The sequence below is a fragment of the Aulonocara sp. 'chitande type north' Nkhata Bay genome, linkage group LG8 (assembly GCF_057382095.1).
Source record: "Aulonocara sp. 'chitande type north' Nkhata Bay isolate Kocher_YH1m ecotype deep benthic linkage group LG8, A_spYH_male_GT1.1, whole genome shotgun sequence".
Classification (NCBI taxonomy): Eukaryota; Metazoa; Chordata; class Actinopteri; order Cichliformes; family Cichlidae; genus Aulonocara; species Aulonocara sp. 'chitande type north' Nkhata Bay.
The window spans coordinates 9,543,512-9,571,422 of NC_141351.1; the positions used below are offsets into that span (position 1 = coordinate 9,543,512).

Consider the following 27,911-nt stretch of genomic DNA (forward strand, 5'->3'; position numbering starts at 1 on the left):
CAGCACTTGCAACACAAAAAACAGCTTTACACCTCAGTCAGTGTGCAGTGAGCTTTTTTGCATATCTAGCTAAAACAAAAACTATGATTTCCATCTCATTTTATTTGATGTTTTAATGGGAACTTTACAATGTATAAGAACAATGCAATTAATTCACAGTCTATGGTACTGCTAGACGTGGCCTCGTGTTATCAAAAATAGCTCCAAAAGGCTTTACAGAGATGAGTCAAGACACTGAGAAGATATTTACATTTAATACATCAGCTGAATATGAAAATAAATTGTACCAAATGTGTGTAAACCACAGTCAGACATGAGGAATAAATCAATCCCTGTAAAAACAGTCGTTCATAAAGCCACAGAGATAAATCTATAACATCATTCAGAGCCAAGTTTAGCTCAAAGGCGTTCTGCGTTCACAAAAGCTGCTGGAAAAAGGTTAAACCTAGGATTTAAATTTAAGAATAAAACAGCTGCATTACATGATTTCCCTTTGCAGAGGATAGAGGTTCAATGTTCATTATATTCAGCATTTTGGAGAATGTTGCAACCTCGGCCAAGTTTGTCATATACATTAACTCCATATTGCAGTATCTTGTGTAGGTTTTTGATGTTTTGCAGCTCACACACACACAAACGTTTTAGTTTTCGTGTTTTCCACAGTACTCATTCAATATCTGATAGTCGAGTGCCTTTGAATGCAAACAGATGCTGTGCTCAGTCCACATAATGTGACTTTGGCAACCCTCATATCTCCCATGTAAGTTGTTTCGGACAAAACTAACTCCACAGTTATTTCCGGTCTGAAAAAGTGCAGATATATTTGATATAGTTTTACTGGGTTAAAACATGTTTAAATCCTCCTCCACTTCATCTTCCTCCTTTGAGATGTGTATCTTGTCACTGCGATCCATAGGTATACCAAGCTCTTTCTGCAGGGCCACTAGGCTGGCCTGGCTGATGTAGTAGCTAACATTCTGGGATGGCAACAGCTTTTGGAGCTGCTCCAGTTTACGATTGGCCTGGAAAAGAATTACAAAGGACACAAATAGAAAAATTTAGAAAGTAGCACCAAGGATTTGTTTTTTTAAATTGAGTTACATGATGAATCATTACAGCCCTACATTAATGTGATTAGTGTAATCTGACCTATTGAAAAATCTAGAAAAAGAAGACAGTCACCAATTGGAAGTTGCCTTGCTGACAGTGGTGCTCGATAAGGAAACCAAACACATCTCCAATCCTCACAGCAGGGTCCAGCTCTGGCTCCTCCAGCAGGGTTTCACACAGCTGCACCGCCTCGCTGGCATCCTCGATGTACAAACTGTAGACAAATGTGATGAGCTCAAAGCTTCGCAGACAGGTTGACCCGCGCAATAACGAAACATCCATCAAAAACAACCCGTTCTATGATGAAAACTAAAACTTACGGTAAAACTGAAATAATGAAAATGAGTTCATATTCGTACCTGCGTATGTGGACAAACTTCCTGATTAAGGTGATCTTGTGCTGCAGATCAGCCAGTCGCACTTCCTGTTGTCCGCTTGAAGCGTCCTTTGCTTTTGAGAGACACTTTGATGCCTCAGTCAGAGCATCCAGAGCCTTTTCATAGTTCTGGTAATCATCAATCTCCACCTTTTAAATGATAACAAAATAACTTTTTATTGAATCATCAAGATTTATCTATAAATTGTATTTTGCTTGATGTGCTCTGATACTGAGGCAAGCTTTTTTGTTTTTTTTGTTCCAATTATATAATTCAATATAAACGTCAAAACAAACCGGCCAAATGAACTGATATTTTGCTCACCTGAGCACAAGCTTCATAGAAGCCAGCAAGCAGGTCCGGTGCCCTGCCTTTAGTGTAGAAACCAATAATTGTTTTTAAGATATCTGGATCTTTACGCCAGTCTAGAGATTGGAGATAGTTGGCGGCCAAGATGAAAAGCTCTTTCTGACGACTAACATTGGCAAAGAAAACAATTTTCTCTGTGTCGCCTGACTTCAGGAGCGCCCTCATTGCCTGTTAAGAAGAAACAAAATAATTTAAGTTTTTAGAGTCACAATTATTTCGTTTCCAGTGTAACAGCATGACGCATACTTTTTTTTTCCCTCAAGGAGACACATTAGGTGTTGCATATGTATCAGGCAAGATACATCCTATGCACAGAATTCCTAATGAGTGTATAGCACATCTGATAATTACCTTGAGTTTGTTGCCAGCCTGTGTGTATTTCTTAGTGGCCAGATGGTAATTGCCCTGCCGCATGCAACAGTCAGCGATCCTCTCCAGCAGCTCCTTGCGGGCCTCTTCGGACATATCCTTCGAATCAGGTACAGTCATTCTCTCGGCCAAATCCTCTGTGATCGTTAGGTTCTGCGTCACGCACAGTTCCAGGGCTTGGTGGTACTGGGTACACAAATGTGGAGACACAAAAGCAGGAGTTAGCACATATGAATGGATTTACGAGCAGACAGGTGATGCTGTGTCGCAGCGGTACCTTCTTGGCTGCTACCAGTAACTCCACTGACTTCTCATACTTGGAATGTGTGCTGAAGAAGTCAGAGCAGCGAGCCAGGAGGGCTGGGTCTGAGCTCTCATTGAGATCCTCTGCGATCATCTCAAGAGCACCAAACTGCTCGGTGGCAAAGGCCAGCTCTAGAGCTCTGGACACATAGCCAGCCTATAAGAAAGAAATGAATAAATATAGCCACAGTTGAAAATCTACTTCACATTGCTTACTTTAAATGTATTTAACAATACCACCACCCCCCCTTGTGGAACGATTTATAATGCATCAATCCATTCACTGGAAAGGAAAAAAAACACACCTTGTGGTAAAGCGCAACAGCACGATCCAAATGGGAGCCTTTCTCCTCGTAGTAACACGCAGCCTCCATCATGTCCTCTGGGTTACTGAGCAGGGCCAGGTTCATCAGCTGGTCATCCAGGCCGTTCTCCTGATCAGAGAAACACAAGAAAACAACGATGGGAAAAAAGAAAGCAAACAAAAAAAAGAAAAAAAGTCTTGCTTTATATATAGATATATATTTCTAACTGAGGCTGCTGAAAAACCCTTACTTTACAAAGTCGTATAGCATTATTGTAGGCCTGGGCTCGTGTGTAGAAGTGAACAGCTTGTTTAATATCATGTCCCTCGTAATGCCTGGCCAGGTGGTAAGAAGCTGCTCTGTCTCCCGTATTGTTGGCTATCTCTGACGCCTAGGAAATTTCAAAAATGTTATCATATAAAAGAAGAATGTAAATTAGTCAGAATAACAATACTGTTTACAGTGGCTTACAGTGGTACAAGCCTATACATGTTTCCTAAGTACACAAGACACTATATATAAATCAGTAAACTCAACTCTTCAAGATCAAATTCTTTAAAATTACAAGTTTAAAAACTGAGTCACCTTCTGAATGTCCCCCCTGTAGCAGAAGATTCGAACGAGGGAAAGATAATCCTGAGCACACTCGTAGAAATGCAGTGCAGAATCCAGGTCTGCCTGGCTCTCCAGGTACTGGGCCCACCACTTATAGATGCTCCTGAGTTATACATATGGAAGGCCTGGTGTTTAAAAGCATTTCAGATGTTTTTAACCATAAAGGGAGAGCCGGGACTTACTTGTCTTTCATTTTGTTAACATAAATCTCTAGAGATGACGTGTCGTCCTGGAGCATTCTGGGCACTTCAACTCTGTGTGTGTCTGATTTCTCATAGCTGTAACAAAAAGGATAACAATCAGTCACACTTTGTTCCTATTGTATAGTTGTTCTGACACACACGACTACATTACTGACCAAATAATAAATAAGCTTTTGTTTTCCTTACTAAGTGAGGGCCAGTGTCTTGTCGCCCATGGATTCCAGGTATTTGGCATAACTGTAGTACGTGGCGCGCAGGTGGATGCGATCATGAACTTCAGCTGTCTCCAAAGCCTGCTGCCATTTACCAGAAGCCTGATAGAAATTGTTCAGCAGGTCGTAGCGCTGACAGCTTTTGTACAAATTTTCTGCATCCTCCTGTTGGAAGACAGGAAAAGATGATGGAAAGATAAATGCTTTTGGCCCGGAAAGTCCCTTAGTCTGTGCGTGGTACAACTTAAAGGAAGGATGTGTTATTTGTAGCCAAAGCATGTGGCATTTCTGTGAGCTGGATCGCAGGTTTTTTTGTTTTAAAAATGACTAAAATTATCTTCTAGAATGATTTTATAAACTCAAGTTCCTTTTTTTAAAGTTATCTTGTCTTTTTAAATGAAATGTAATCTTTTCTCTTATGGAGTTTTCACATTAAGTTGCAACCTGAACCCAAATACAGAGGAATAACCCTTTTTGCAATTCTTTCTTATAGTCTGGGGCGAAAATAAAAAGATTCTTTAATATCTCACCAGCATGCCCAGCTGAATGGCCAACATCGCAACTTGGGTTTCTGGTTCAGGCTCAGCCTCCGCCTCCTTTAGTGCTTTTGCTGCCCTGGCATTTCCCATATTCCCAAGGCACACGCGTGCCACATCCAGCCGGCGGGTTTTCACACACATCCGTGCCATGTTTTCCCACACCGCTTTACTACAAGAGAAAGGAGAAATGGCTTGTTTGCAAGGATGATGTGTGTGTGGCTCACTGCCTTGGCATTTTAGTATTCAACAGTAAGATCAGTTATACACACATACACAAATAAGTAAATATATACATAGAAAAAAATTAAAAGTTGGTAGGTATTTAATATTTTCCACTTATGTCTGGTTCCATTTAAGCTTATATTTGATAGTTAGACTGAATGCATGTGAATATGGGGACAAACCTGACTTAAGGCTTTAAATGCTTTTATGTCACTAGGGTCAGACTTTTAGTGGTGTAGTATCATTCCAATATCAAACAATGATAATGAATGTCCATCAAACAATCCTGTTTACTGATAAAAGCATAACCTAGAAATTATTACATTTTAAGATGGAGAAGAGGATTTTAAACTCAAAACAGAGGTCATTCTTTATCTTTCCTTTTCTTTTTTCCTTTTCTCTGACGTAAATCAAGTCTTTTACACACACCCCATCCCCCAGTTCAGTTTCAATTCCAAATATAAGATTCCACAGCCATCTGGTCTCTATTTCCATCCCCTCCCTCCTCCTTGCTTTAGCTGATACAGATGTGGGCTGTTTATTAAAGTTAGGCAACAGGAAATACCCCAAATCTTTAGGGGCCTTGCTATAAGAAGTGAGACAAAGTGAAAAAAAGCAATAGTAATAGGTGGCAGCCAAAGTCTTACTGTTTATGGTAATAGAAAACAAAACAGAGGGAGGGAAAAATCTGGGTTATTTAAAAATGTTGAGTAAAAAATCATGTTCACATTACTCTGAGTGGCCAGATTTAGAGAGCCAGAAAAGGAAAGACAAGAGAAGAAACAGGTCTACATTTGGCCTCTCTTCCCATCCTCTTTTCCTCTCAGGAAACACATCCTGTTGCTGGCCGACTGTGGCAGTCACTATGTTTGTTGTACATGAGAGTGGAGACTTTAGCAAACGCCCCCTGGTCTCCAGACAAAAGAATATACCGAACAGTGACGTCTAAGAGGGGGTCTTTTGGACATTCTGTCACATGAACGCACTGGCACAAACACAGGCTCATATTTAAAGTGATCATGAAGGAGGGAGCTGTTTGTTCAGTGCTTGCTACAGCTGCTAAGTGATTCCTCGGATTATGATGAACTGCAACTCCCCTGCATTTCAACTCTGACCGCAAACATTTGCAGAGAAACCGTGTGTGCGCGAGTGAGCAACAGAGAAAAAGAGAGAGTGAGAGGGGAGAAAGATAGAAGGAGGCAAAAGGGGGTGGGCTAGAGGACTTCTTGTTCCAGGCAGGCAGCAGGGGCTCTTCAAGTTGAGAGACAGTCTTGGGTAGTCAAAGCAAAGCCACCTACGAGTCAGCTCCTAGCAACGCTCTCCAAAGAATCTACTTTTGTCATCTGTACTTTTCTGGAAGAAATGTGGCATTTCTGAGAAGAAGAAAAGGAAAGTCGATCTACTGCACACCTAAATAAACCAACTGCAAACCCAGAAGTCTGAAAAGTGCATTAAACAGAGCACTGGAGGGTGGAAAAGCAGAAGATAAAAGTACAAGCAAGGACTGAGATCCAAGAGTCAAGCTGCAGTCAGCCGGAGCCAGTGGAATGGACCTAGGTGCCAGTTGGATCAATCCCGACGTACCCACACTGCTGTCTGAGGAGGAGGGCTGAGGATCTGCTGCAACGACAACCGACTCCTGAATGAGGATGAATGGAGATGTCCTTTAGCTAAGCCCTAAAACAAAACTCTTGCCAAATTCACCTCTGGGTGAGCTGGGACGACACTAGCTAATAGCTGAAAGAAGAAGGTGGTGGTGGAGGAGGTGGAGAGTAGCCAGGGGGCCCAGAGCACTGCTAGTGCTCCTGGCCCAGAGGAGAGGCGAGGGAGCTGGCAGCCCACTGAGCTCGAACAGGACTCGGAGCAGGGGCACGACGGAGGGGGAGAGGTGGCAGGTGCCGGGCATCACATGGCCTTGCAGAGGCTGGTGGTAGCAGCGGTGGCCGTAGCCCTGCTGTCCCTGGTCCTAAATAACGTGGCAGCCGTCACACCCAGCTGGGTTCTGCAGGCTCTGGAGGACGGCCGAAAGCGCAGTGTGGGACTATGGAAGATGTGCCCCAACGGCGGGGAGAGGGGCCGTGACGACCTCCAGGCTGACAGAAGGGGGCAAGGCACACAGAAGCAATGTGAAAGCATTGGTTGGGGCTCTGAGTATGCAGGCTACCAAGAATCCCGTAGCACTGTCAAATGTAAGTTTTAACTTTACTTTAGATTTTACATTCGACATCACAGCATGCTTATGTCTGCTTTAAAAAAAGTGTCTAACCTTTGTCTTGTTAAACTTGCTGACTGATACATTGGTACATCCTTATAAATAAAAGAAATACACTTAATGCTGCAGATATCGCTGTACTGCAGAGTTTTATATAGTAGTCAGTTTTGTTCGTTTTCATATGAAAACACACCTCTGAAGAATTTCACTGTTGGGGTAAAATTGACATCCATGAATTAAATCCAAGCTCCTAACTTCCAAGTTTATCCAATGTATTCAACCATCCAAAAATCTGTAGCATGTACTCCATAAAACAGCTACATTTTTCAGTCAAAGTCAATGCTACAATGGATTTATATGCTTCTAATAATAAGCTCCAAACTGTCATTCAAGAACAAGTCTGGGAAATGCTGGAAATCCATTGGCCAGCTTTACTGGTCACTGGGCAGCGCTGCCAACTAATGGCAGAAGTGACTTACCATTCATGAAAAAATAGTAATCGTGTCAATGCTCCTGTGCTGGAAGTGTATTTTATAACCCTGTTTCCAAAAAAAACAAAAAAACTGGAATATAGGTCACAAAAGAACAGAACTCCTCCCCCCACAAAACTTCAAAAAACATAACATAACATAGAAACCTCAACAATTTCAGAAAATCTCAGCCAATATAGGAGTTTTATCCTTGCATGATTTCATCATCTGCGGTATAAACTGCCATAAATAAAAGACTCAGATAATCTGGAGAAATCTACATACTTCTAAAATCAAAGTGAACACAGTTTTTGCATCCACAAATAAAAGTTCAAGCTCTAACACGCAAACATAAATTGAACATGAACTGGTATTCATGTAGAGGTTTTACACTCTAACTGACCACTTAATGTATCTACTGGACTGTATGAATACATGAATGTCTTCAAGGGAAATCTGTAGATGGATGTTTCAGGGGTTGTTGTGGCTCAGGAGGTAGAGCAGGTCATCTACTAATTGAAAGGATGATGGTTCATAAGTATGGATGCTTTGCTATCCTTGGCGTGATCACAGTGTGCGTGTGTGTGTAAATCTTAGATAGAAAGCAGTTAGATGAAGAAAAAGGTACTGTGTGAATGGGTGAATGAGACATGCTGTACAAAGCACTTTTAGTGCTCAAATAGAGTAGAAAAGCACTATCTAAGAACAGGTTTATTTACCTTCAGATCAGGGAATGATCAGCTGTATCCCCTGAGTCACATCAACCAGTAAAACAAACACACAAAAAATATATTAATATGTATAAACAAGACTGAGAAACACAGCTGCCTTTTCTGGGAATGATCTTATATGAGATAGATAGAGTCATGGACAGTCTGTCCAGCAGGCTATAGACAAGATCCATCCAGCTCAGTTCCAAAGCATCTGTGATGGTATAGGGATGGAGTAGTACACAAGGCACTGGCAAAGTGCAGAATGTCTGGATACTTGCGTATGCTGCCATCAGGGCAGCGTTTGCTTCTGGGAAGGTTTTGTCTTTTTCAGCAAGACAATGCCAAACCACATTCTGCACGTAATTACAATTCTGCAAGTATAACTGCAGTTCTCCAGAGGAAAAGAGTCCCGAGCATTCCTGCCTTCACACACACACACACACACACACACACACACACACACACACACACACACACACACACACACACACACACACACACACACACACATAAAAAAACTGAAACAAGACAAACCAGCTCTGAACCACTGTGAAGCTGAAATCCTATATTTACTTTCAAAAGTAGATGAGTTATACTCCACAGTTCAAAAATCCTTCAGTGTTTCAGAAGAAGAGGTGGCCTCTATGTTCTGTGTTGTTTTTGCACTAGATTTTTTTTTTTTAGAAACCGTGGGTACATTTTAAATAAATTAGTAAATTGGTTTTATGGTGCCTTCAAAAATTCAGACATATAATAAAGCTATCCTTTAAAAGCTATTATTGCCATTTAGTTTTTCATGTGTATATTTGACCCTTTTACATCACAGTGCCAGAAATATGACACAACTTTTTCTTCTTGTCCTTCAAGTGCAGTTTAACATGATGCGAGCATGTAACCTGATAGCGACAGTGGCCCTGACTGCAGGTCAGCTGATCTTCCTTCTAGGCCTGATGAAGTTGCCCTTCATCTCACATGAATCCCAGTGGTGGGAAGAAGCCATCGCTGCACTTTTCCAACTAACCAGTAAGTACCAGCATCCCCTCTTTTTAAGTGTTTTGCCATTTGCAAAGATTTAACCAAATCCAAAATTTAGTGCCATAAAATTGGGCTGTAATCACAGCTGGACCTGCACCGGGCAACTTTCCAATACTGAAGATCGACTTCTAAGCCTCAAATGCTGCAGGAAGTTACTGTGAAAAACTTAAGACACTAGCAAATCTCATCCTTTAGGTCTACCTAAGAAAAAGTAAACCCTAATTAAAAAAAAAATAATGCATCATAGACCATATTTTTACTAAATGTGGATACTCATCCATATTTAAATGAAAAGTGGTCACAATAGCGGAAACAAAATCTGACTTGATAAGACTCTCCATCAATTCAGTCAAAATTTCGAAAACGAGAGGAAGATAGAACCTGTACTATCCTCAGGATTAACTGCAATTGGAATTAACTAGCATCTATCCATTGTCGATCCCTCCATCCATCCATCCATCCTCTACTATCGACATTAAGTGTCCCCTAGTATTGACTTGTCCCGGTGCCCCTGCTGAGGAAGTGTGTTGTGCGCTGCGGTCACTCAGCTGCTTGGTTTCTGAGCAGCATGAAGGGGGTCTGCTGTGGGTTTAAATTTAGTCCTAGTCCAAAATCCATGGACCAAAGCTGCAGTGAGCCAGGGAGCGACTGTCGGGCGCCAGGATATCCCTGCTCAGGACGAGGAAATGTCTGTAACTACCTGTTATGCAAACCCCTGAGCTGAAGAAGGAAAAAGAGGGGAGGGGGGAATTAACGGGAAAGACAGTTTTCGACGGGGACTGTGTGTTTGTGTGTGCACTGACAGGAGGGAATATGTGCATATATGCTTGTGTATGTTAAGAGTGTGTTGTGGCGTGATTGTCTGTTTATAGTGAGCTTCGGTGAAGAAATGTCCTTTGGTACTCATGACAGCAGGGTGGGACTTGCCTCACTCTAGATACACTGGCCTAGCTTTTATGTCTGTTTACAAAGTGTCTAAGAGTAGTTGCAAGTAAAGAATCTCCTCTTTATCTTTAGTCTATTCAGGACAAATTCCAGCAGGGCTGATGGCTTTTATCTAAAGACCTTGGTGAGAGGATTGAGGCCCACCCAGTATTACTGCATTTTCCTATATTAGACAACAACACGAGGAACACCTCAGTGGCCAAGAGCTCATCTCACAAAAGAACGATTACCAAAGGCAGCAGCATAATAGATTTGGCATTCTAAAAAGAAATTTACAGCACACACCTACTTCCCTGACATTAAAAAAAATAACACTCTCTGGAAAAATCTGATCTTCCAATTTTACTCTTCTGACACAAAAAGGTTATTATCAAAATGTAATCTTGACCTTAGAAGTTTATCAGTTCATAGTCGTTCATAGGACACGACACAAGAAAAAAAAATCAGATGACAAGTGTCGCTTGTATATACTGAGCTCCTTTGTTTTCTTAAAGACAGATTGCTCCAGAGAACATCTTTAACACATGGACAGCAGATAAAACTACCAAAACTAAGAAAAAAACAGACTAAACATTCGAATTTTGACGACTGGAGCTGAAGTTAACTTGCTACTTCCAGCTGATAGAAATCTTCTGTTTGAGTTTATTACATACATAAAAATAAACTCAACAACTGCTACACTTATATTATTTTCTTCATCATTTCATATTATTCACTTCATATTATTTTCTGATGTTTTTAAAATACACTCCCATATCCACATACACGTAACACGTGTATCAAAGCAACTATCCACTAATATTTGCTACGTGAAAACTCTGTGACATGCAATAAATATGTCTTAAAGGCAGAACAGCATTATTTTAACAGATCAATCCAGACCAAACAGACCTATCTGTTCTAGGCTCGGCAGATGTTTTCACATATTAGAAAATGATATGACTTCCAAATATTAGCCTATGAAATATAAATTCAAAATAAAAAAAGGCACATTTCTTTAAGCCTTTTTTTGTATGGATAACAGCAAGATGTTTCTCAAGGTCACAAACAAGGCTTGTTCTTTAGACAAACTAGAAGTCTAAAGCTCCAGTCACACCGGCCTAAAGACTTGTCAGCAACCTCCAAGTACCCACCAGTCACTTGGGAAAAATGTGTATTTCCTGAATACTGCATAGATGTGTCACTAGATGAGAGTAAACTTTGATCTAATGGGTGGGGTAGTTGCACATGTAAGTCAAGAGTCATTAGATATAAGTCAGCAACATTAATCCTACACCATCCTAAGCTTGGCCGTCTCAACCAAATTTCTTGAAAATACATCCAATGTTTATTGTATTAAAGCACTATGAAAAAAAAACTTGGGCCACCTCTTATTTCAAGCCAGGCTTTCTGGTCATTTATTAAAGTGGTCTTCAGCAAAAGTTCTCCATGCTTTCTGAAGCTGAAGTTTTTCTTCAGACATTGTCTGCCTTCCACTCATTTTTACTTCAGTCCTTGCACCAGACCATTTTGTTTGATTGTTTAACGGGCATAAAATAATACTTTTGCACTAATAGGGCTAAAGGTTTAAAACTTGGCGTATTTTAGCATGGTGAGTCTTTAAAGATTTGTGAAAACTGGACAAACAGAAGACAAAAGAAGAAGTGGCCCATTGACAGCAGATGAACAGCATCTGGAAATCATGGTCTGAACAGATAAAAGAAAAACTTTCAGAAAAGACCTGAAACAGGACCATGAGAATTGCATCTGGCCCTTCAGATGATCCATCTACTGTTTACTGAAGCCTCATGAACAGCAGTGACACCTCAATGGTGCCAGTGGAAGGGAAGGAAGGGAAAGGAATAAATTGATGGCTTTTGCCAAAATACACAAGAACTGAGCTGGAAATCAGTAGAAACAGGTCTGATAGAGTGATGTATCCAAAATTTAAATTTTGGGTCGTTAGAATAGGCTCCAGCCCCCCACAACTCTAATAAGGATAAGCAGGAGAGAATGATGATGGATGGATGGATGGATGGATGGGTGGGTTTATATTTCCATCTGCTAAACACGGTGGAGGATCTCTCATGGTTTGAAATGCACACAGAAAAGTCCCATTTTGATCCATCATACAATACCATCTGGAAAGCAAATTCTGTTTTTACCTTATATACTGCATTTCCATGTATATTGGTACGTGGTTCAATAAATAACTGCACCTATTTCCATCGGAAAATATAAAGAAATGATGGTGGCTCAACACTTTTGCACAGCACGTTAATCTGGGCCACAGCGGTAGCCCAACTAAACGAACAACAGACTAACAGTGCCATCCCTAAAACCACAAGAGTAACATGAATAATAAAAATGCCATCCAGTTTGGAGCATTTTTGGAGGTTTGGACAGTTGGACAAATAAACAATTAATCAATTCTAAAAATAACCATCAGATTCAATAATAATGAAGTGACTGAGCCATAATTCCTGGAAATAAAGGCTGAAAAATCCCAAAGAAGACCAAATCATCTGAGTGTAGATAGTTATGCAGGCCTCTACCATTCATTCATTCCCCACTCCCATTTCAGCCCTCCCCCACTGAGTCACTGAATGGGGCTCGCTTCTGAATGAATGGAGGTATTTTTGCCCATCGCTCCCTTTCACTGGAATGTTTTCATTTTCGGATGTGCCAAAATGCTTTACAACTGCAAGTAGAGTGTGAGTGTGTGGAATAACAATATTAAGCTGCATAGAGCCATATCTCAGCAACACTGGCTGGTCCAGACTGAAAGCACAATAGTGGTCTTTTCACCCCGTGAGACAACTCTGGAATGTGTTTTCTGAATGGACACGGCTCTAACGTGACAAATGTCAACACTGCAGATCACATCCCACTAAGAAGCAGGTGATTAGTGAATTTGTACGATCCGTTCACTGATTTTAAACCTGGCTCCAAAATAAGTCACATTTGTGTCTTAAAGTCTGTGGCTCAATAGATTCCTGGTGAGAAGCAAGACATCATGACAACTTCAGTAGGTCACTACTAGCTAAAAGGAAAATGCAGGGCCAAAGGAATTTCCAAGAACCAGTCACATAGCAGCAAGACTCATTAAGATTTTCTCTGTGACACATTGTGTCAGATGTCCAGTAAATGTATTAACCTCGGAGCTCAGGGTGTGGCAAGGAGGCGAGGAAGGAAGGATGGAAAGAGGAAGCAGGGGAAGGAAGCTTGAGAGATAAGTCCCTGCCAGAAAAGAGGTTCACACAGCCCACCCTGGCTGGAAGCTGGAGAGGAGATTATTCATTTTCTTGGATAAGGAGCCAGACAGGTTAAACATGAACAGACATGAGCAAACAGTTACATTCTTACATACACAGTGTAGTGGACACATATTGATATACAGACACAATTATCCACATCCTCATTTAAAACAATGACAACCATCTTACAGTGGAGGTAGAGAAAGAAATATAAATGAACTTCCCTCATTGGTGCCACTGACTGCTTCAGGAAACCGAATGATTCATATCCTAATGCACTAACATCCCTATTTCCAGTGATTATTTTTGGTCCCTGTATTTATACCACTGTGGATGAGGCAGGTTTTTTAGACATGTAGCATTGTTGAACTATATAATGGCTCCAGAGCACACTTGAAGGCATTGAATGAGGAAAACCCCAAGAAGTGTTGCTTTAAGACACACTGTACCTAACTGTAAAGAAGTAGGACAACAGCGGCCATGGAGACAGTGAAAAATGTTGATACAACCAAATAAAGATCAAAGGAACAGCATGAAACTAAAGACTAAGGCTTTATAACTTCGCATGCAAGCAGGAATTCCTCTTTGCTTCAGTCAAGCTCCTGTGAATCAAAGACAGCAGGAGATAAAACATCTCAAAGGCTTTTCCAAGCCTGTATTCATGCTCTGATATTTTTCTGCTATTGAGAACTTTAATCTTGAGATTTCTGAAGTTCTTCCTCAGAGGAAACAGATTTCCCAAATCAAAGGCTGCGCACATAGCTCTGGCCTTCCTGAGCAATACAGTGACTACAGTGATGGGGTCTAAGTGTCAGTATGTGGGATTTTAAAAGCCACAGAGAGACTTCAGTTGTACATTAGGCCAAGCAGTCTCTTTCACTTGGGCTTCTAAATATCAAAGGTAAAAAACAAAAATCGTAACTGTTGTTTTTCTTGGGTTGGCCAGTTCCAGTGAAAAGAAATCTTAATGCTTCAACTTACCAATACATTTCCAAATTTGAGAGAATGGGATTCTTCTACCACTGCAGGTTTCATTTTATTAACTGTTGTAACTAAAATGTCTTAAAACGATCCCAGAGACTCTGTCTCAACCTTACAATTAATTGTCAAAAGTCTCATCTGGTACAACACAACATTGCCAGCTCATGGTCATGCTGACCTCGATCACCTGGTTTGAATGTGCACAGGAGTTGCTAGCATTCCTGTAAACGCTTCATTTCACCAACACAGTGTTTGCACTCTGAGTCTCTCAGTAATTATGTCAAGATGAAACATGACCTTGTCTGTTTTTCCAGTGTGAAACAAGATGCAGCTTGAATAGAAGAGCACCTCATAATTTAAAATAAGAAAAAGCACAAATTGTATTTCACTGGATCCTGATATTGGTAAATAACAGCTGACTGATTTTTCTCTCTCTGCTCCGTTGCAGGTTTTGTTCTGGTTATTGGACTTGTGACCTTCTATAAGATCGGGCCCAACACCCACCTTTCCTACTCCTGCTATATGGACATAGCAGCTTGCCTGCTGGCCACTATGGCTGCGGCTATGCTCATCTGGAACATTTTACACCGCCGTGATGACTGCCTTGCACCTCGAGTTATAATCATCAGTCCCTCACTAGCGTCACCTTTTCACCCACGTCTGGACAATGACTATGTGGAGTCGCCTTGTTGAACTCAGGAGATCTCACATGACACGCCAGTGACAGGACCCTTCATGTTTAACTCCAGCTACGTGACAGTAATGGGACTCTCAAAAGAAGACGACGCTCCTGTGCTCCCACAACAGCTGGACTAACATACGCTTGCAATCGTATTCTATTTCTCCCATTCCAACAATAGAGATATGATAAATATTTTGCTATTTAGTGCACAGTTTTCACATTTTTAACTAAAGTTAATGTATAAAGCAGCCCTAACGTTCCAGGGAAATTCAAATCCTGCATGATTCAATCATGTATTCAAGCCAGAGTAATCTGTTAAGTAAAGAATTTGGATTAGGACTGTCTTTCATAAAACATAATTCATATGAAAAGATCAAGCTGGAACTTGACATATTTTATTAATGGTGCATTTATGAAATGGTCTCCTGCACAATCATAAATTTGAGAAAATGAAAGATGTTGAAATTATAATACTAGAATACCTCATATTTGTGTTCACTAGTTTAAAGTTTATTAAAAAATGTTATGCACATAATAATTATATATGTTACATGTAGGGAACATGCCAGGATAAAAGCTGAAGAGTCTTCAGTTAGCTTTTGGGCCGTGCTTTGCCAAATCAGTGACAATATTTAAATTTTTTTTTATAGCCAGTGAGAGATGGCATTTTGAACAAATGAAAGAAGAACACGAGGATATATTATAATGTTCCAAGAATACTTTGAAGCAAGAAAATTTAAAAAAGATAAAAGACAAATAACCCACTAAACAATGTGTATGGATAATTGTGGAATAGTTTTTTTTCAATTGTTAGTAGCTATTTTGCCGATGTACTGCAACTTGTTCAGTTAAGTTCATTTTTCATGATGCTTCCTTTATGATTCTCTCCTTGCTTTGGTACATACTCGATACCTAAATTAATATAATATATATAAAAAATAATACCATAGCGCTATCATAAGTAGTAGTAATGACCATATCATATTTCTGCAAAAAAACCCAGGTTATTTGTGGGACTTCCACATTAAAATAATAATATACCATGTATATCATGTAAATTCAATAAATTTATTGGTAAGTATAATCAAGCAGTGGTTGTTGTCTTTGCTGCTTGGTGCCCAACATCATGACAAAGGCTCATTCATTAAAAGTTTATTTTAATGAATTACCATTTTTCTAGTGACTTTAACCATTTATCAACTGGAAATTCTTTATCAGCAGTTGTCTTCTCATAACATTTAACCAGAAATTACATTAAGAGGAGAAGTGGGACAGAAATGTGTTGAAGAAAAACTAAAGATGACAGTTGTCCTGCCCATGCTCCCAAAGAGCTGATTAATTATCTTAATGTGAAACACATTAGCCAATCATGTCACTGTGTTGAGAGAAAAAAAAAACAATTTTGGGGCAAAGTCAACAAACTTTATTTCTTTTTTAAATTGGATTTGCCTGCTGATTCTTTACAGGATTTTTATTTTTATTCCTCTGTATTCCACAATATTTGATCCAAGATGGCTGCTTCCAAAACAGATTTGATTTAAAGAGGACATGAAACGCTACACATTTAAAGGCTAATTTACATCACTGAGCCCTGCTCTCAAAAACTGACATAGAACACTGTCTGTGAAGCTGGATTTAAGAAATAAGTGTTTAAAGTCAAAGTTTTAAAAACATGTTTAGCGTCATCTTCTGTTAGTAAGGAATGTGGTTGGTTGGTTGCAGCAAATAGCCCTATATTAGTTTATGTTAGCTAACTAGTGACAGAATCGATAACTCGGAGGAAAATAAGGACACTAAAACTAAAAACCAGTTTAAGGGATCACTTTTGTGCTGCTCCTGGCAGAAAAAATGTGTTTTATGTTAAGAAACTGTCTCTTTAGTAGTAAGTGGCTGTTTGCTGTTTGGCTAACTGCACTCAAAAGGGAAAATCCAGCAGTGAGCTGTAATGTTTGATTTTGTAAAGTAGCGGTCCCCAACCTTTTTTGCGCCACGGACCGGTTTATGCCCGACAATATTTTCACGGACCGGCCTTTAAGGTGTCGCGGATAAATACAACAAAATAAAACCAGTACCGGTATCACAAAAAAATAAGATTTATTCATAACACACGTGAAAAGACCCAGGAAAAAAAGTTAACGATAAAAACAATAACAAAATAACGCTGAAAACCGATAAAAACCCTGAAAACCATACATTTCACACCTGAGCCTCAACTCTCGCGGCCCGGTACCAAACGACTCACGGACCAGTACCGGTCCGAGGCCCGGGGGTTGGGGACCGCTGTTGTAAAGCACTTTATGAATAAGGACTGTGTGGAGGAGAGCTTGTTTGAGTCATCAGACCAACATGCTGTGAAAAAGTGTGGGTTTTTATTTTTGCACAGTTGTGACACCTACATGTTTCAGGTCCATCCATCCATCCATTCACTTCCGCTTATCCTTTTCAGGGTCGCGGGGGGCGCTGGAGCCTATCCCAGCTGTCATAGGGCGAGAGGCGGGGTACACCCTGGACAGGTCGCCAGTCTGTCGCAAGGCTAACACATAGGGACAAACAAACAACCATTCGCACTCACATTCATTTGCACATTCACATGTTTCAGGTCATCAAACAAATTTTAAATCTAGAAAAAGATTTCAGTGATGGTTTCATTTATTAAGGTAAAAAAAATATCCAAACCCTCCTGGCTCTGTGTGCCTTCCTTGTTAATCATGAATGAACTATTTCACTACCCACACCCAGACCTGATTACTGCCAGGCCTGCTGGATCAAGAAATCACTTAAACAGAGCATGTCTGACAAAGTCAAATATGTTAATAAATCTAAAAGCAACACATCATGTCACAATCTAAGGAAACAGCTGAGAAACAAAGTACTTGACATCTATCTTTCTGGAACAGGTTACAAAGACATTTTATAAGGCTCTTGCACTCCAGTGAACCACAGTGAGAGCCATTATCCTGTCGTCCTTCTCTCACCCCAACCGGTCGCAGCAGATGGCCGCCCCTCCCTGTGCCTGGTTCTGCCGGAGGTTTCTTCCTGTTAAAAGGGAGTTTTTCCTTCCCACTGTCGCCAAAGTGCTTGCTCATAGGGGGTCATATGATTGTTGGGTTTTTCTCTGTATCTATGAAGCGCCTTGAGGCGACTTTTGTTGTGATTTGGTGCTATATAAATAAAATAAAATTGAATTGAATTATCCACAAATGGAGAAAAGTTGAAACAGAGGTGAACCTTCCCAGTAGCGGCCGGTATGCCAAAATTACGACTCACCCAGGAGGTCACAAAGGAACCCAGAACAACATCTAAAAAACTGCGAGGGTCACTTGCTTTGGTTAAGGTGAGAGTTCATTATTCAACAATAAGAAAGAGACTGCTGACGTAAAACTAACACAAAGAATCTCATACTAATAGTCAAATATGGAGGTGGTAGTGTGACGATAGTACCATGCTCTCGACCAGATAATCCAGAAGGAGAATGTCCGTCATCAGTTCATCACACAAAAATCAAGCTCACTCTGGTAATGCAGCAGGACAATGATCCAAAACACACCAGCAAGTCCTGGTGCGTCACTCCTCTAAACAGCTCACAAAAATCAAAATGAAGGTTTTGGCCTAATCAAACTTAAATCTAATTGAGATGCTTTAGCCTGACCTTAAACAGGCTGTTCATGGTTAAAAAGCCTCCAATATGAATTAAAAATAGTTTTGCAAAGAGTGGGCCAAAATTCCTCCCCAGCGATGTGAAGCACTTTTTGCCAGTTTCTCCAAATGCCCGATTGCAGTTCTTGCTGCCAAGGGTGGCACAGTTATTAGGTTTAGGGGGAAATTACCTCTTCACGGGTCATCGGGTAAGTTTGGAAAGTTTTTGTCCCTTAAAATATTAAACCACCATTTTAAAGCAGCATTTTATATTTACTCAGGTTATCTTTGTCTAATGAATGAACTAAAACATGTAATTGTGACAAATATAGAAAAAACTAAGATAAAGGGGAGGGGGGGGCACTTTCTCATAGTACTATACGCGTACAGCTGCATCACAGCTGTTGAACCCCGAAACCATGTCCAGCAGTTATATCTCAGCAAATCCAAAACAACCTAGTCTCAGAGTAACTTCCAGTTGTACTATTATAATAAGGAACTTGACTCTAGCCTGAAGCATCAAAGGATGGTACAAAAAGTACTGAATGACGATATCAGTTCCTTGGAGAATGAAAACCTCACAGGGAAGAACAACTAAAATTAGCTCATTCTTTCCAGTGACAACTGGCTTAAATGGGGGTCATGAGGGTCAAATGTATCACACCAGTCTCAGCCTGAACACCTTCTTGAGTCATTTAATTCCAAGGAAAGTTTGGCTCTAAAGAATAAATTCAAAAGAAAAAGAATGTAACAGACTGCTTGCATAAGTGTGGGAAGATAATCTTGTAGCAGCATGTCACTTAAAAGTCAAGGACAAATGTGAATGAGAGGAAGCAGCACAGTGTGCACTGAGTAAGACATCCCAACCTGGATGTGACACACTGCTTTTAACGGCAGGAGGAACTTTGATACTGACAACATCACCTTCAAAGTGTGTTACATGTTTTATATCTCATCCATGGATACTGTGGGTTTCATTATCAGAGGGAGGAAGGGCCTTTTATAGTGCACATTGATGCAGCTGTGACTCAGGTGATCTCACCTTTTAATGCACACATGTCAAACAGGCATATTGCCTCTAGTGTTTCCACCAGATATTTCCTCAAAATAAATCTACTACATCTGAATGAATTCTGGTTCACGAGCTAGAGTCAGATTTAAATATGAGACCCTTTGTTAATTCAGACCTGCATCATAGAGACAAGTCCCTGAAGATACAGGTTAGTACTGCAGGAAATGCATAATTCTGTGGGTGGAGATATGCGGGAATCATACACAATACAAATCTTCAAAAAAAAAATATGCGCAGCAGTAAAAATAGCCTTCAATGAGGAACCAAGTAAACCTGTCATCATGCCTATTAAACAGTTTGGAATATCCGGCCAATGGTGTAAGCTGTTTTCCCATTTGTTTGTTTTTATGCTATTTTCCCATTTGGGTAATGTTTGTACGTGCGAAAGCAACGCTACAGCAGAATTGTTCCCTGGATCACGTACTCCCCTAAAGATAATATCAGATCATCGCTGATATCACATAAATTTCTCAAAGACGCACACACACTTGCAGGAACTAACACACACATCCTTTTAGTGACCTGATTTAATGTTTGTAAGAATGGAAAAGGGGCACTCGCTTTGGACCAAACTGGCAGGGGGACCTCGAACGTGTGTGTGTGTGTGTGTGTGTGTGTGTGTGTGTGTGTGTGTGTGTGTGTGTGTGTGTGTGTGTGTGTGTGTGTGTGTGTGTGTGAGATTTAATGTTTAAAAAAGTACATCCCCTCAGAACACACCCGCACACTAACAGAAACAGTCACACATATACACACTGAAGAGTTCCTTCCCTCAACAGAGACACACAAAAAACCCTTAATCATGTCCTGTGTTTTTAATCTAATTTATGTACAGTGAGTTATTTTAAAGGATCCATATAGAGATTTCAAATTGAAAGATCATTGGTGTGTCATCACTTTTCGTTGCCAGGTGTTTAATTACAAAGGCTCTCATTGCTTAGGACTAACAGTATTAATGATGGACGTCGTTTCTGGGACTGAAAAATTAAGGCTAATGTACTTTAAACCTCTATTTATTGTAATTGTCAGCAAGGACCAACGATAGAAACCCAATTGAAAAAAACTTTTTTCAAGCCAAATTTCAGGTTAAGTATCTCAAAAGTAACTCAAACTTCTGAATAAATAAAGTAATTTTTAGTTACTGAGTCAGAATTTTCAAATAATTTTGATATGCTCCCGTGGTTTCTGTGGACATCAATAAATACTCTGCTTTTAGCAACTCAGGTCATACTGAATAAAACATTAAGCTCATTTTGTAAATTATACTTATCATTAGAGTCAGAAAGAAAGATTGACCTGTGCATGCTCATTGGCCAATGACTTGACGATCACAAGTTGTTAACGAATGAGAGTGCGGTGTGCTTGACAGTCAGATCCACCTCTCAACTGTCATGTAAGGTTATAAAACGCCAAAATGGTGACGATGAAAACTCTCAGCTCATAACCAGGCAGCACCTACCAACAGGTAATGACACAGACACCTACATCCATCCTTTATACCCTGTATGTTTTTAGAGGCAAGACAAATTTTGAAAATATTGAAAAAGCAGGGACAGTTTCTTCATGAGACTTTAAGAGAGCATAGCACACTAAAGGTTACAGAGCTATTGTAAGAGTTTGACCTTAACAGTCAAAGGTGCTGAGTAAAATGAGATTAAATGAAAATCAACAGTTTGTTGTAGCTCTCCCACTGCAGAGCATTGGAAAGCATTCCAAGAACTGTCAAGGTTGTGTTAACAATGCTACCCCCTGTGTGCTGTGTGCTTTGTCTTTGAACTAAAGCCCCTGTGGAAACAATTAGTGGATTGGTGGGGATGTGATGACGGTTATCAAACAGAAGCAAATACCATGCTCCATGCCTCCTCTATTAGCAAATACCACTGAGAAAGACACATGCATCTGTGATGTAAACATACCTCTTGATGAGCTTTATAGACTTAAAGGCTTCATCCATGTCACCGATAGTCAGGTAGAAGCTGAAGTTGAGCATGGCGTCACGAGTGGCCTTCTCACAGTTCTCCAGACCTACAAAGTCTCTAAGAGCTTTCCGGGACACCATATGAGGGACCTGGGAGGGCGTCCCTGTCGTTGGCTGGGTTCGATATGACGATGCCGAAACCTCTATTAACCCTTGATCCTTCTCACCTGGCTGGTAAAAATATGTAGCAGTAAGATCAGCACCCACATGATTCAGACCCACTCGTAATAAGCATGTTGTGAAGTGAGAACTTAAAAATAAAATAAATGTGAAATACAAAGGGGAACAATGAGCATTAGAGACTGAGTAGGAGGGATCACAAAACATGTCTACCGTACTTATTAAGTGTTTTTTTAGCTGTGCACAATTAGAGTTGTAGATATTCCACAGATGCACTTGTGCTGGCTGGAGTTTTCATGTTTTCTTATATGGAACGCAAGGCACACACAATCACAGCACAACAAAGAAAACTGAGGCTTTCTGAACGAACCGTACAGAGCAGACACTTACTTCAGGCAGAAATACATCACCCCTCCGAAATAATAGCTGGGGGTGTATTGGACCAAACACAGAGTTGCACATAAGAATAATGACAAGCATAAATAAAAAGACACATGATACATGACAAAAAAATTAAGCAACAGATTTATATGTGGATCACCCCAGCTAAATGGAGAACACACACAGGCTCAGTCCTCACCTTGCAGCTATAATAATAGTAGGGCACATCCAGAGCGAGGAGCGCCTGCATGCCTGGAGGTCTAGGGGAGCAGTCCTGCAGGAGGAGCCCATGCTCCTGTGTGCAGAAGAGGGTCACCACCAACACATCCACCTAAGTGAAAGGAAGCCATCATACTTTTTAACTACCCCTTAGTTATTACTATATTACAGTGTTTAGGAGTGGTCTTTACCATATCCAAGGAACTATTTAATATGGATTCAGAGCTGACTGGCACAGTCTCGCAGACAAAAAGACGAGGTTCACTCTCATCCCAAAAATGAGACACAGGAGAGTGACCGCTGAGCGACCACTGCTGCCTGGAAAACAGAACAGAGTGAGCACAGTATGTAATCAAAGGGGGGAAAAGGTAATATGCACGAACACAATAAAAACAGACGAAAGCTACTTTGGTTACTTTTCACTTTCTTCTTCCTGTGAGATACCACTAGAAGGTCTGCCAGTGAAGAAGTCAAAGTGTGTCACAGTGTCCATCTCAACATCATAAAAGTACACTTTGTGATCAGGTCGCCCATTCACCTGAGAGGAAATAATCTCGCACAGTTCATTTAAGTTAAATATGCACAGTTTGATATAAAGACATTACATTTCCAATATGAAATAGAAGCAAGGTTTGATGTGCTCACAGTACACTCACCTGAGAGATTAGGATGCTGACTTGGCTCCCATTAGCATTACATTTAACTGACCTTAGTGCTCCCAGATTGGGAATCTGGTCAGCTAGGTTCTTGGTGCTGCAGTGAGCTTTGGCATCTCTATAAGGACAAAGAACATGTTGATAAAGATTCAATAAAAAAAGCACAGAGGCTTCTTTTTAAATTGTTTTAACCAGGATAACATCCACGTGAATGCCAACCTTCTGGAGAGGTCGAACACTCTGATGTTTGCCGTGTCTGTGCCCACCACCAGATAGGACTGGCGCACATTGAGTAGTACAGGGTTTCCCTCTGCCTTGGAGAAGGTTAAAAGCTGCTTCACTGTGCCCTGAAAGCAATACCCAAGATCAAATATGTTTACATTCTTTAAAATCCACTCTGACTTAACGTCAGCTGATAAGCTGTCTCATATTTGTGTTTATATAAATATATGAGGCAAACAGACCTGAGGTGTGCGGATTTGTACCCGGTTTGGTTCTACAGTGTAAAGATTCTCGCCGTGTACAGCCACCACGTGCGAATCACAAGGAAATGATCCTGGGAATTAGAAAGACGTAAGGCAGAGAAAGCAGATGTGGTGAAATTAAAGGTGGAAACCGCGCTGTTTACTGTTTTTTCAGTGAGTGCTGTACCTGTATTGCGCAGACTTGTCCCTGAAAGCTCATACACAGTGACCTGCTTGCCATTCCAGACCGTCACTGAGTCCTGACAGTGTGACAAAAAGAAAGTTATGTTGACATGACAGCAGTTTAAACTTCTGCTTGTCACCAACAGGAATACTTTGTGAAAGCCTTCATCTCTACCCTTACCTTAGTAACACACACCCCTCTGACATGTATGTCAGACTGCAGAGAAAAGTGCAGACCTGTGTGGAACTGAGTGATGTTGAGCTGTGTTGGGGAAAGCTGCACTGCTGCCACCTGGTGGCTGAAGTGGGCTGACATCACATGCTCACAGAGGATCAGAACTGTGTTTGAATTGTTTGCCGCCAGGAGATTCAGGTTGGAGCCCCACTGAAGGATAGATCAAAGTGGAATTTCTAAACAGAACACTACAGATGGTTTGTGACATAATCATTAAAAAAATTATGTAATGTAATCGAAACACCCCTAACCCATGCATGTTTGGATTGTGGGAGGAAGCCAAAGTATCTGTTCAGAGTACTGTACTGGTTAGTTTAACTGATGACTCTTCATTGGCATGACATCTGGGATAGACCTGGAGTGGTAGAACATGGATGGAACGAAAGTAATGTACTAATGCTGGTCAAGACATTACCTGTAGCTGAGTGACATTTCCTCCAATTTCTGTTGGTGTCTGCAGTTTCCACTGGGGCTTAGTGTCACCTCTACTGCTACCCGACTGCACCACCATCCTCCACATTGCTATGCGTCCATTGGTGGTGCCAGCTGCTAGGATTTCTGAGTGTTGCAGAATTTTTAAAAAATAGTTTTTTTTTAACCTATGCATTTGGAAACATTCAGGAATATGGTGATGGGAAAGAAAAAGCTTCTTTTCATTTACAATTCTGTGAAAACTTTTACCTTTGCCTGCACAGTATGAAACACAGTTGATCATCTCTCCCCTCTCATATCCCAGAGTCTCATCAAGAGACAAAACATAGTTGTCATCTCTTTCCAGATCCCACAGCCTAAAATATTCAACAGGGACATTATTACTCAAGTTTGAAATTTACATGTTTTTTTTCTCAGTGTGTATATACTGACCTGATGACCTGCTCCCCGGATGCAGTGATGAGGAGGCCATCTTCTGTCCACACAACGTCTACATTCTGCCCGGATTTGCTGCTCAACTTACCCTGTCACAAAAAAAGTCACGCATTACTCCACACTGATCTTTAGTCCTGGCACAGAATATAAAAAGGGCACACATATTCAAGTATATTAATAATTAAAGTAACTGAGATTGATCATTCATGTTGATATTACTGGTTAATATATATTTTTAAAAAAATCTTTCTGTATACCTTCATAATCTCCTGTGCTCCACCCTCAGGTCCGAGAGCATACTGTGACAGCATGAGGTTCTCTGTGATCACTGCGAGGGCCTCTGTCTTCTCAATGTAGAGAAGTTTCTTGATGGAGCCCTCCACACTGAGAAGGACACTCGTCTTACAATACTCATCCACACTATGGACTTTACCTATATGCATAAGACATGGGATTAAAGATGAAATAAGTGGAATATCTGACAGCTCAAACCACAAAGTGTTCATATTTATTAAAGATCAGACTGGATTCTGGATCAATAGCATTATAGCTTGTTGTATTTTCCCCTTTCTGGAGACTCCCACAGGATTACTGCTTCACAGAGGCAAAATACACTTTTGATATAATTTTCAACAAGTCTGCTGGATTAATCAGACTTTCTAAAACCATGAATACTTTTCTCATACTGTTCTTCGTAACTGTTCAAAAATAAAGCAAAGTATCATCAATGCAATTTACAGAACAAACAAATAAAATAAACAGCCTTTATACATTGAGGGCTGTGACTGCAGAAGACTGCTGGCCTCAGACAAAATTATACAAGGCAATGAAAAAACAAATTGTGTCTTAAAGAAAGTATGGTCAAATGCATTGAAAATAACAAATGATTTAATTTTCCAAACTCCAACAGGAATCACAAACTCCTACCATCTGCAGTGCAGATAAAGAATCCAAGTCCCTCCTGTGGCCCCATCTTCAGAGGTGCCCCCTTCCAGCTAAACTTGTCCAGCGCACGCTCATCTCCTCTCACAGATGCTCGAGCTAGCATTGCCACATCACTATAATAAAATACAAAAAATAGTATTTGATTAAAAAAATGTCATACTCTTCCACTTGATATGGGACTTCGAAGGCTGCTTACTCTCCAGGTGTGGACGGTCTGAAGATGCAGCAAGTTAAAGGTTTCTTGTATTCATGTTTTACAAGGTGGTTTCCATGAAGTCTCCCTCTCGCATCCACCTTCCATACTGCCAAAGCTCCAGACTGTCAATAACAATAATAACAGTAATAGTTAACAGTTAATTTGCCTAGCACTTTCAAAACAGTTACAAAGTGTGTTAAAGAACACAATAAAATCTTAGTTAAAAACACAAAAGAAAAGTTCAAAGAGTTAAAACACGAAACGGTTTGTTTTCTTTTTGCATTGAGCCAGGCTGCACAGACAGCTAAGAGTGTCTGATGTGCAGAATGCAGGCAGTGACTTGGTTCATAAAAAGTGACCAAATCTGTAACATGTAAGGCTTGTACCCATGTATCGTATACCCAAAAGGTTGTGAGGAGGAGAATGATGATTTATTTCTTTGAATTTGTTATAAGTCTGGCAGCTGAGATTTAAATGAGCTGGAGGTGAAAGATGGACTTCTGGCTGAGATCCCAGTAGAAGGAATTACAATTATTCAAACACAATGAGATAAAAGGATGTATGACTTTTTTCAATGTCCACTTCAGATTAAAAAAAACAAAACAATCTTCTGCGGTAAAAAAATGACACTAAAGGTATGCTGTACACACTTTGAAAAACAAAGGTTAGGTAGTTTCCAGTCTGTGTTCACGCCATGTCGGTAACAATCTCAGGGAAGCAATTGTTGCTTCGATCAATCTGGAAAGGGTTATCAGGCCATTTTTAAATAAGTCCATCATTTTACAGTGAGTGCATACCCAGAAAAAATAAGTGATTATATCTTATTAAAACTGATCCATCATTCATGAAAACATCAGCATGTAAAAGACAATAACGTCCTGGCATATATTATTATATTACATAATAATATATGCCAGGACGTTATTGCAAAAAACTCACCTCATCACCAGTTACCAAGCGGCTGCCAAAGCTGCTCCACTCCAGCAGTTTGATGGTGGTTGTATGTACACCGGGCAAGACTGTTTGATCTCCAGGGGGGTGTGTCAGCAGCACTACTTCTCCATTATCCCAGCCTACCGCTAAAACTGGCTTTGTTGGATGCCAGCGCAGCCCTGTGGGCTGGTGAGGACGAACTACATGGCAGCTCTCCACATACTCCCCCTGAACATGAACCAGATAGGTGTGACGATATTTGTGTGTGTCAATATGAGAGAAATGTTACATACTTTTATGTCCGAGGTTACCTGCTGCAGATACAGGTCTACTTTTCCACCGGTGGCAGGACTGCTTGAGGCCACAGCCAATATAGGAAGACTTGAGTGCCAGGTCAACTGAAAGGGTACATCACTGCTATCAGGAGCCTCAATGCGGTGATCAAAATAGACCGCCATATCTCCCGTGTACTTCTCTATATTAAAAAAAGAGAGACAAAAGACAAAAGATGGATTCCTCTGTTTGTTAAGCTTTGGAAAAAAAATTACAAGTTAGCCCTAAAATGTAGAGTCAAGTATCATTCTCTGCTTTAGGTTGCTGTGTGTTTGTTTTAGTTTTTTTGGAGTTGACATGGCTAGTTCATTAATGGATACATGCAGACAGTAAACAATGCAGACCTAAGTGAAGCTATAAGTTCACCGTAATACTTGACAAAACCGGCTGATACTGTAGCATTACAGGAGATAGCAGCATCACTGGAAAGACGATAAATCCAAAATAGCTTCAACTAGCAGCTAACATTAGCTAAGCCAGATAAGCTAGTCAAAGTTAGCATTTATGGCTGGCCCTCGCTAACGTTCAACGAAGTCAGTCATCTTGTCGAAACCCACCTCAGCTCACTTTCTTCTAAAGTGACGCCAACTTATCTGTAGAGACTGAAAAGGGCTTCAGACATCGACAGTTACTTCCAGTGTTGTCGCGTAGCCTCTGGTGTGAGCGTAAAGCGTCTCTCCCAGTTGCCCCTGACAACCTTACAGACTGCACAGGAGGTGGAGCGAAGAGAAACGACGGAAAAACCCGACAGTTGTCGAAGTTAATTCTAAACTGAGAGAAGCCTAATCAGACACAAAG

The 27,911-nt window shown here is 40.6% G+C and overlaps 2 protein-coding genes across 3 annotated transcripts; one reads left to right on the forward strand and one right to left on the reverse strand.

Annotated features, from left to right (window-relative positions):
* Positions 1-98: 98 nt before the first annotated feature.
* Positions 99-27,813, reverse strand: ift140 (intraflagellar transport 140 homolog (Chlamydomonas)). 2 transcript variants are annotated; one of them, XM_086303353.1, is made up of 30 exons: positions 27,671-27,813; positions 27,092-27,255; positions 26,787-27,008; positions 25,848-25,969; positions 25,634-25,764; positions 24,964-25,139; positions 24,704-24,795; positions 24,521-24,627; positions 24,255-24,397; positions 23,786-23,989; positions 23,609-23,681; positions 23,422-23,513; positions 23,177-23,304; positions 22,958-23,075; positions 22,718-22,839; positions 22,493-22,619; positions 22,282-22,413; positions 21,520-21,752; positions 4,394-4,571; positions 3,838-4,028; positions 3,631-3,726; positions 3,419-3,551; positions 3,084-3,224; positions 2,834-2,962; positions 2,503-2,685; positions 2,208-2,411; positions 1,812-2,024; positions 1,470-1,636; positions 1,183-1,324; positions 99-1,022 (listed from the first exon to the last, which is right to left on the reverse strand). In XM_086303353.1, exons 2-30 carry the CDS (start codon positions 27,236-27,238, stop codon positions 843-845), a joined length of 4,326 nt encoding a protein of 1,441 aa, XP_086159479.1. In that variant the 5' UTR covers positions 27,239-27,255; positions 27,671-27,813; the 3' UTR covers positions 99-842. The 2 variants fall into 2 exon arrangements, with proteins under 2 accessions (XP_086159479.1, XP_086159481.1); XM_086303355.1 differs by lacking the exon at positions 26,787-27,008 and having other exon boundaries at positions 27,074-27,255.
* Positions 5,558-15,982, forward strand: tmem204 (transmembrane protein 204). The gene is made up of 3 exons (XM_086303352.1): positions 5,558-6,813; positions 8,887-9,042; positions 14,665-15,982. The coding sequence occupies exons 1-3, from the start codon at positions 6,534-6,536 to the stop codon at positions 14,907-14,909; spliced, it is 681 nt and encodes a 226-aa protein (XP_086159478.1). The 5' UTR covers positions 5,558-6,533; the 3' UTR covers positions 14,910-15,982.
* Positions 27,814-27,911: the final 98 nt, after the last annotated feature.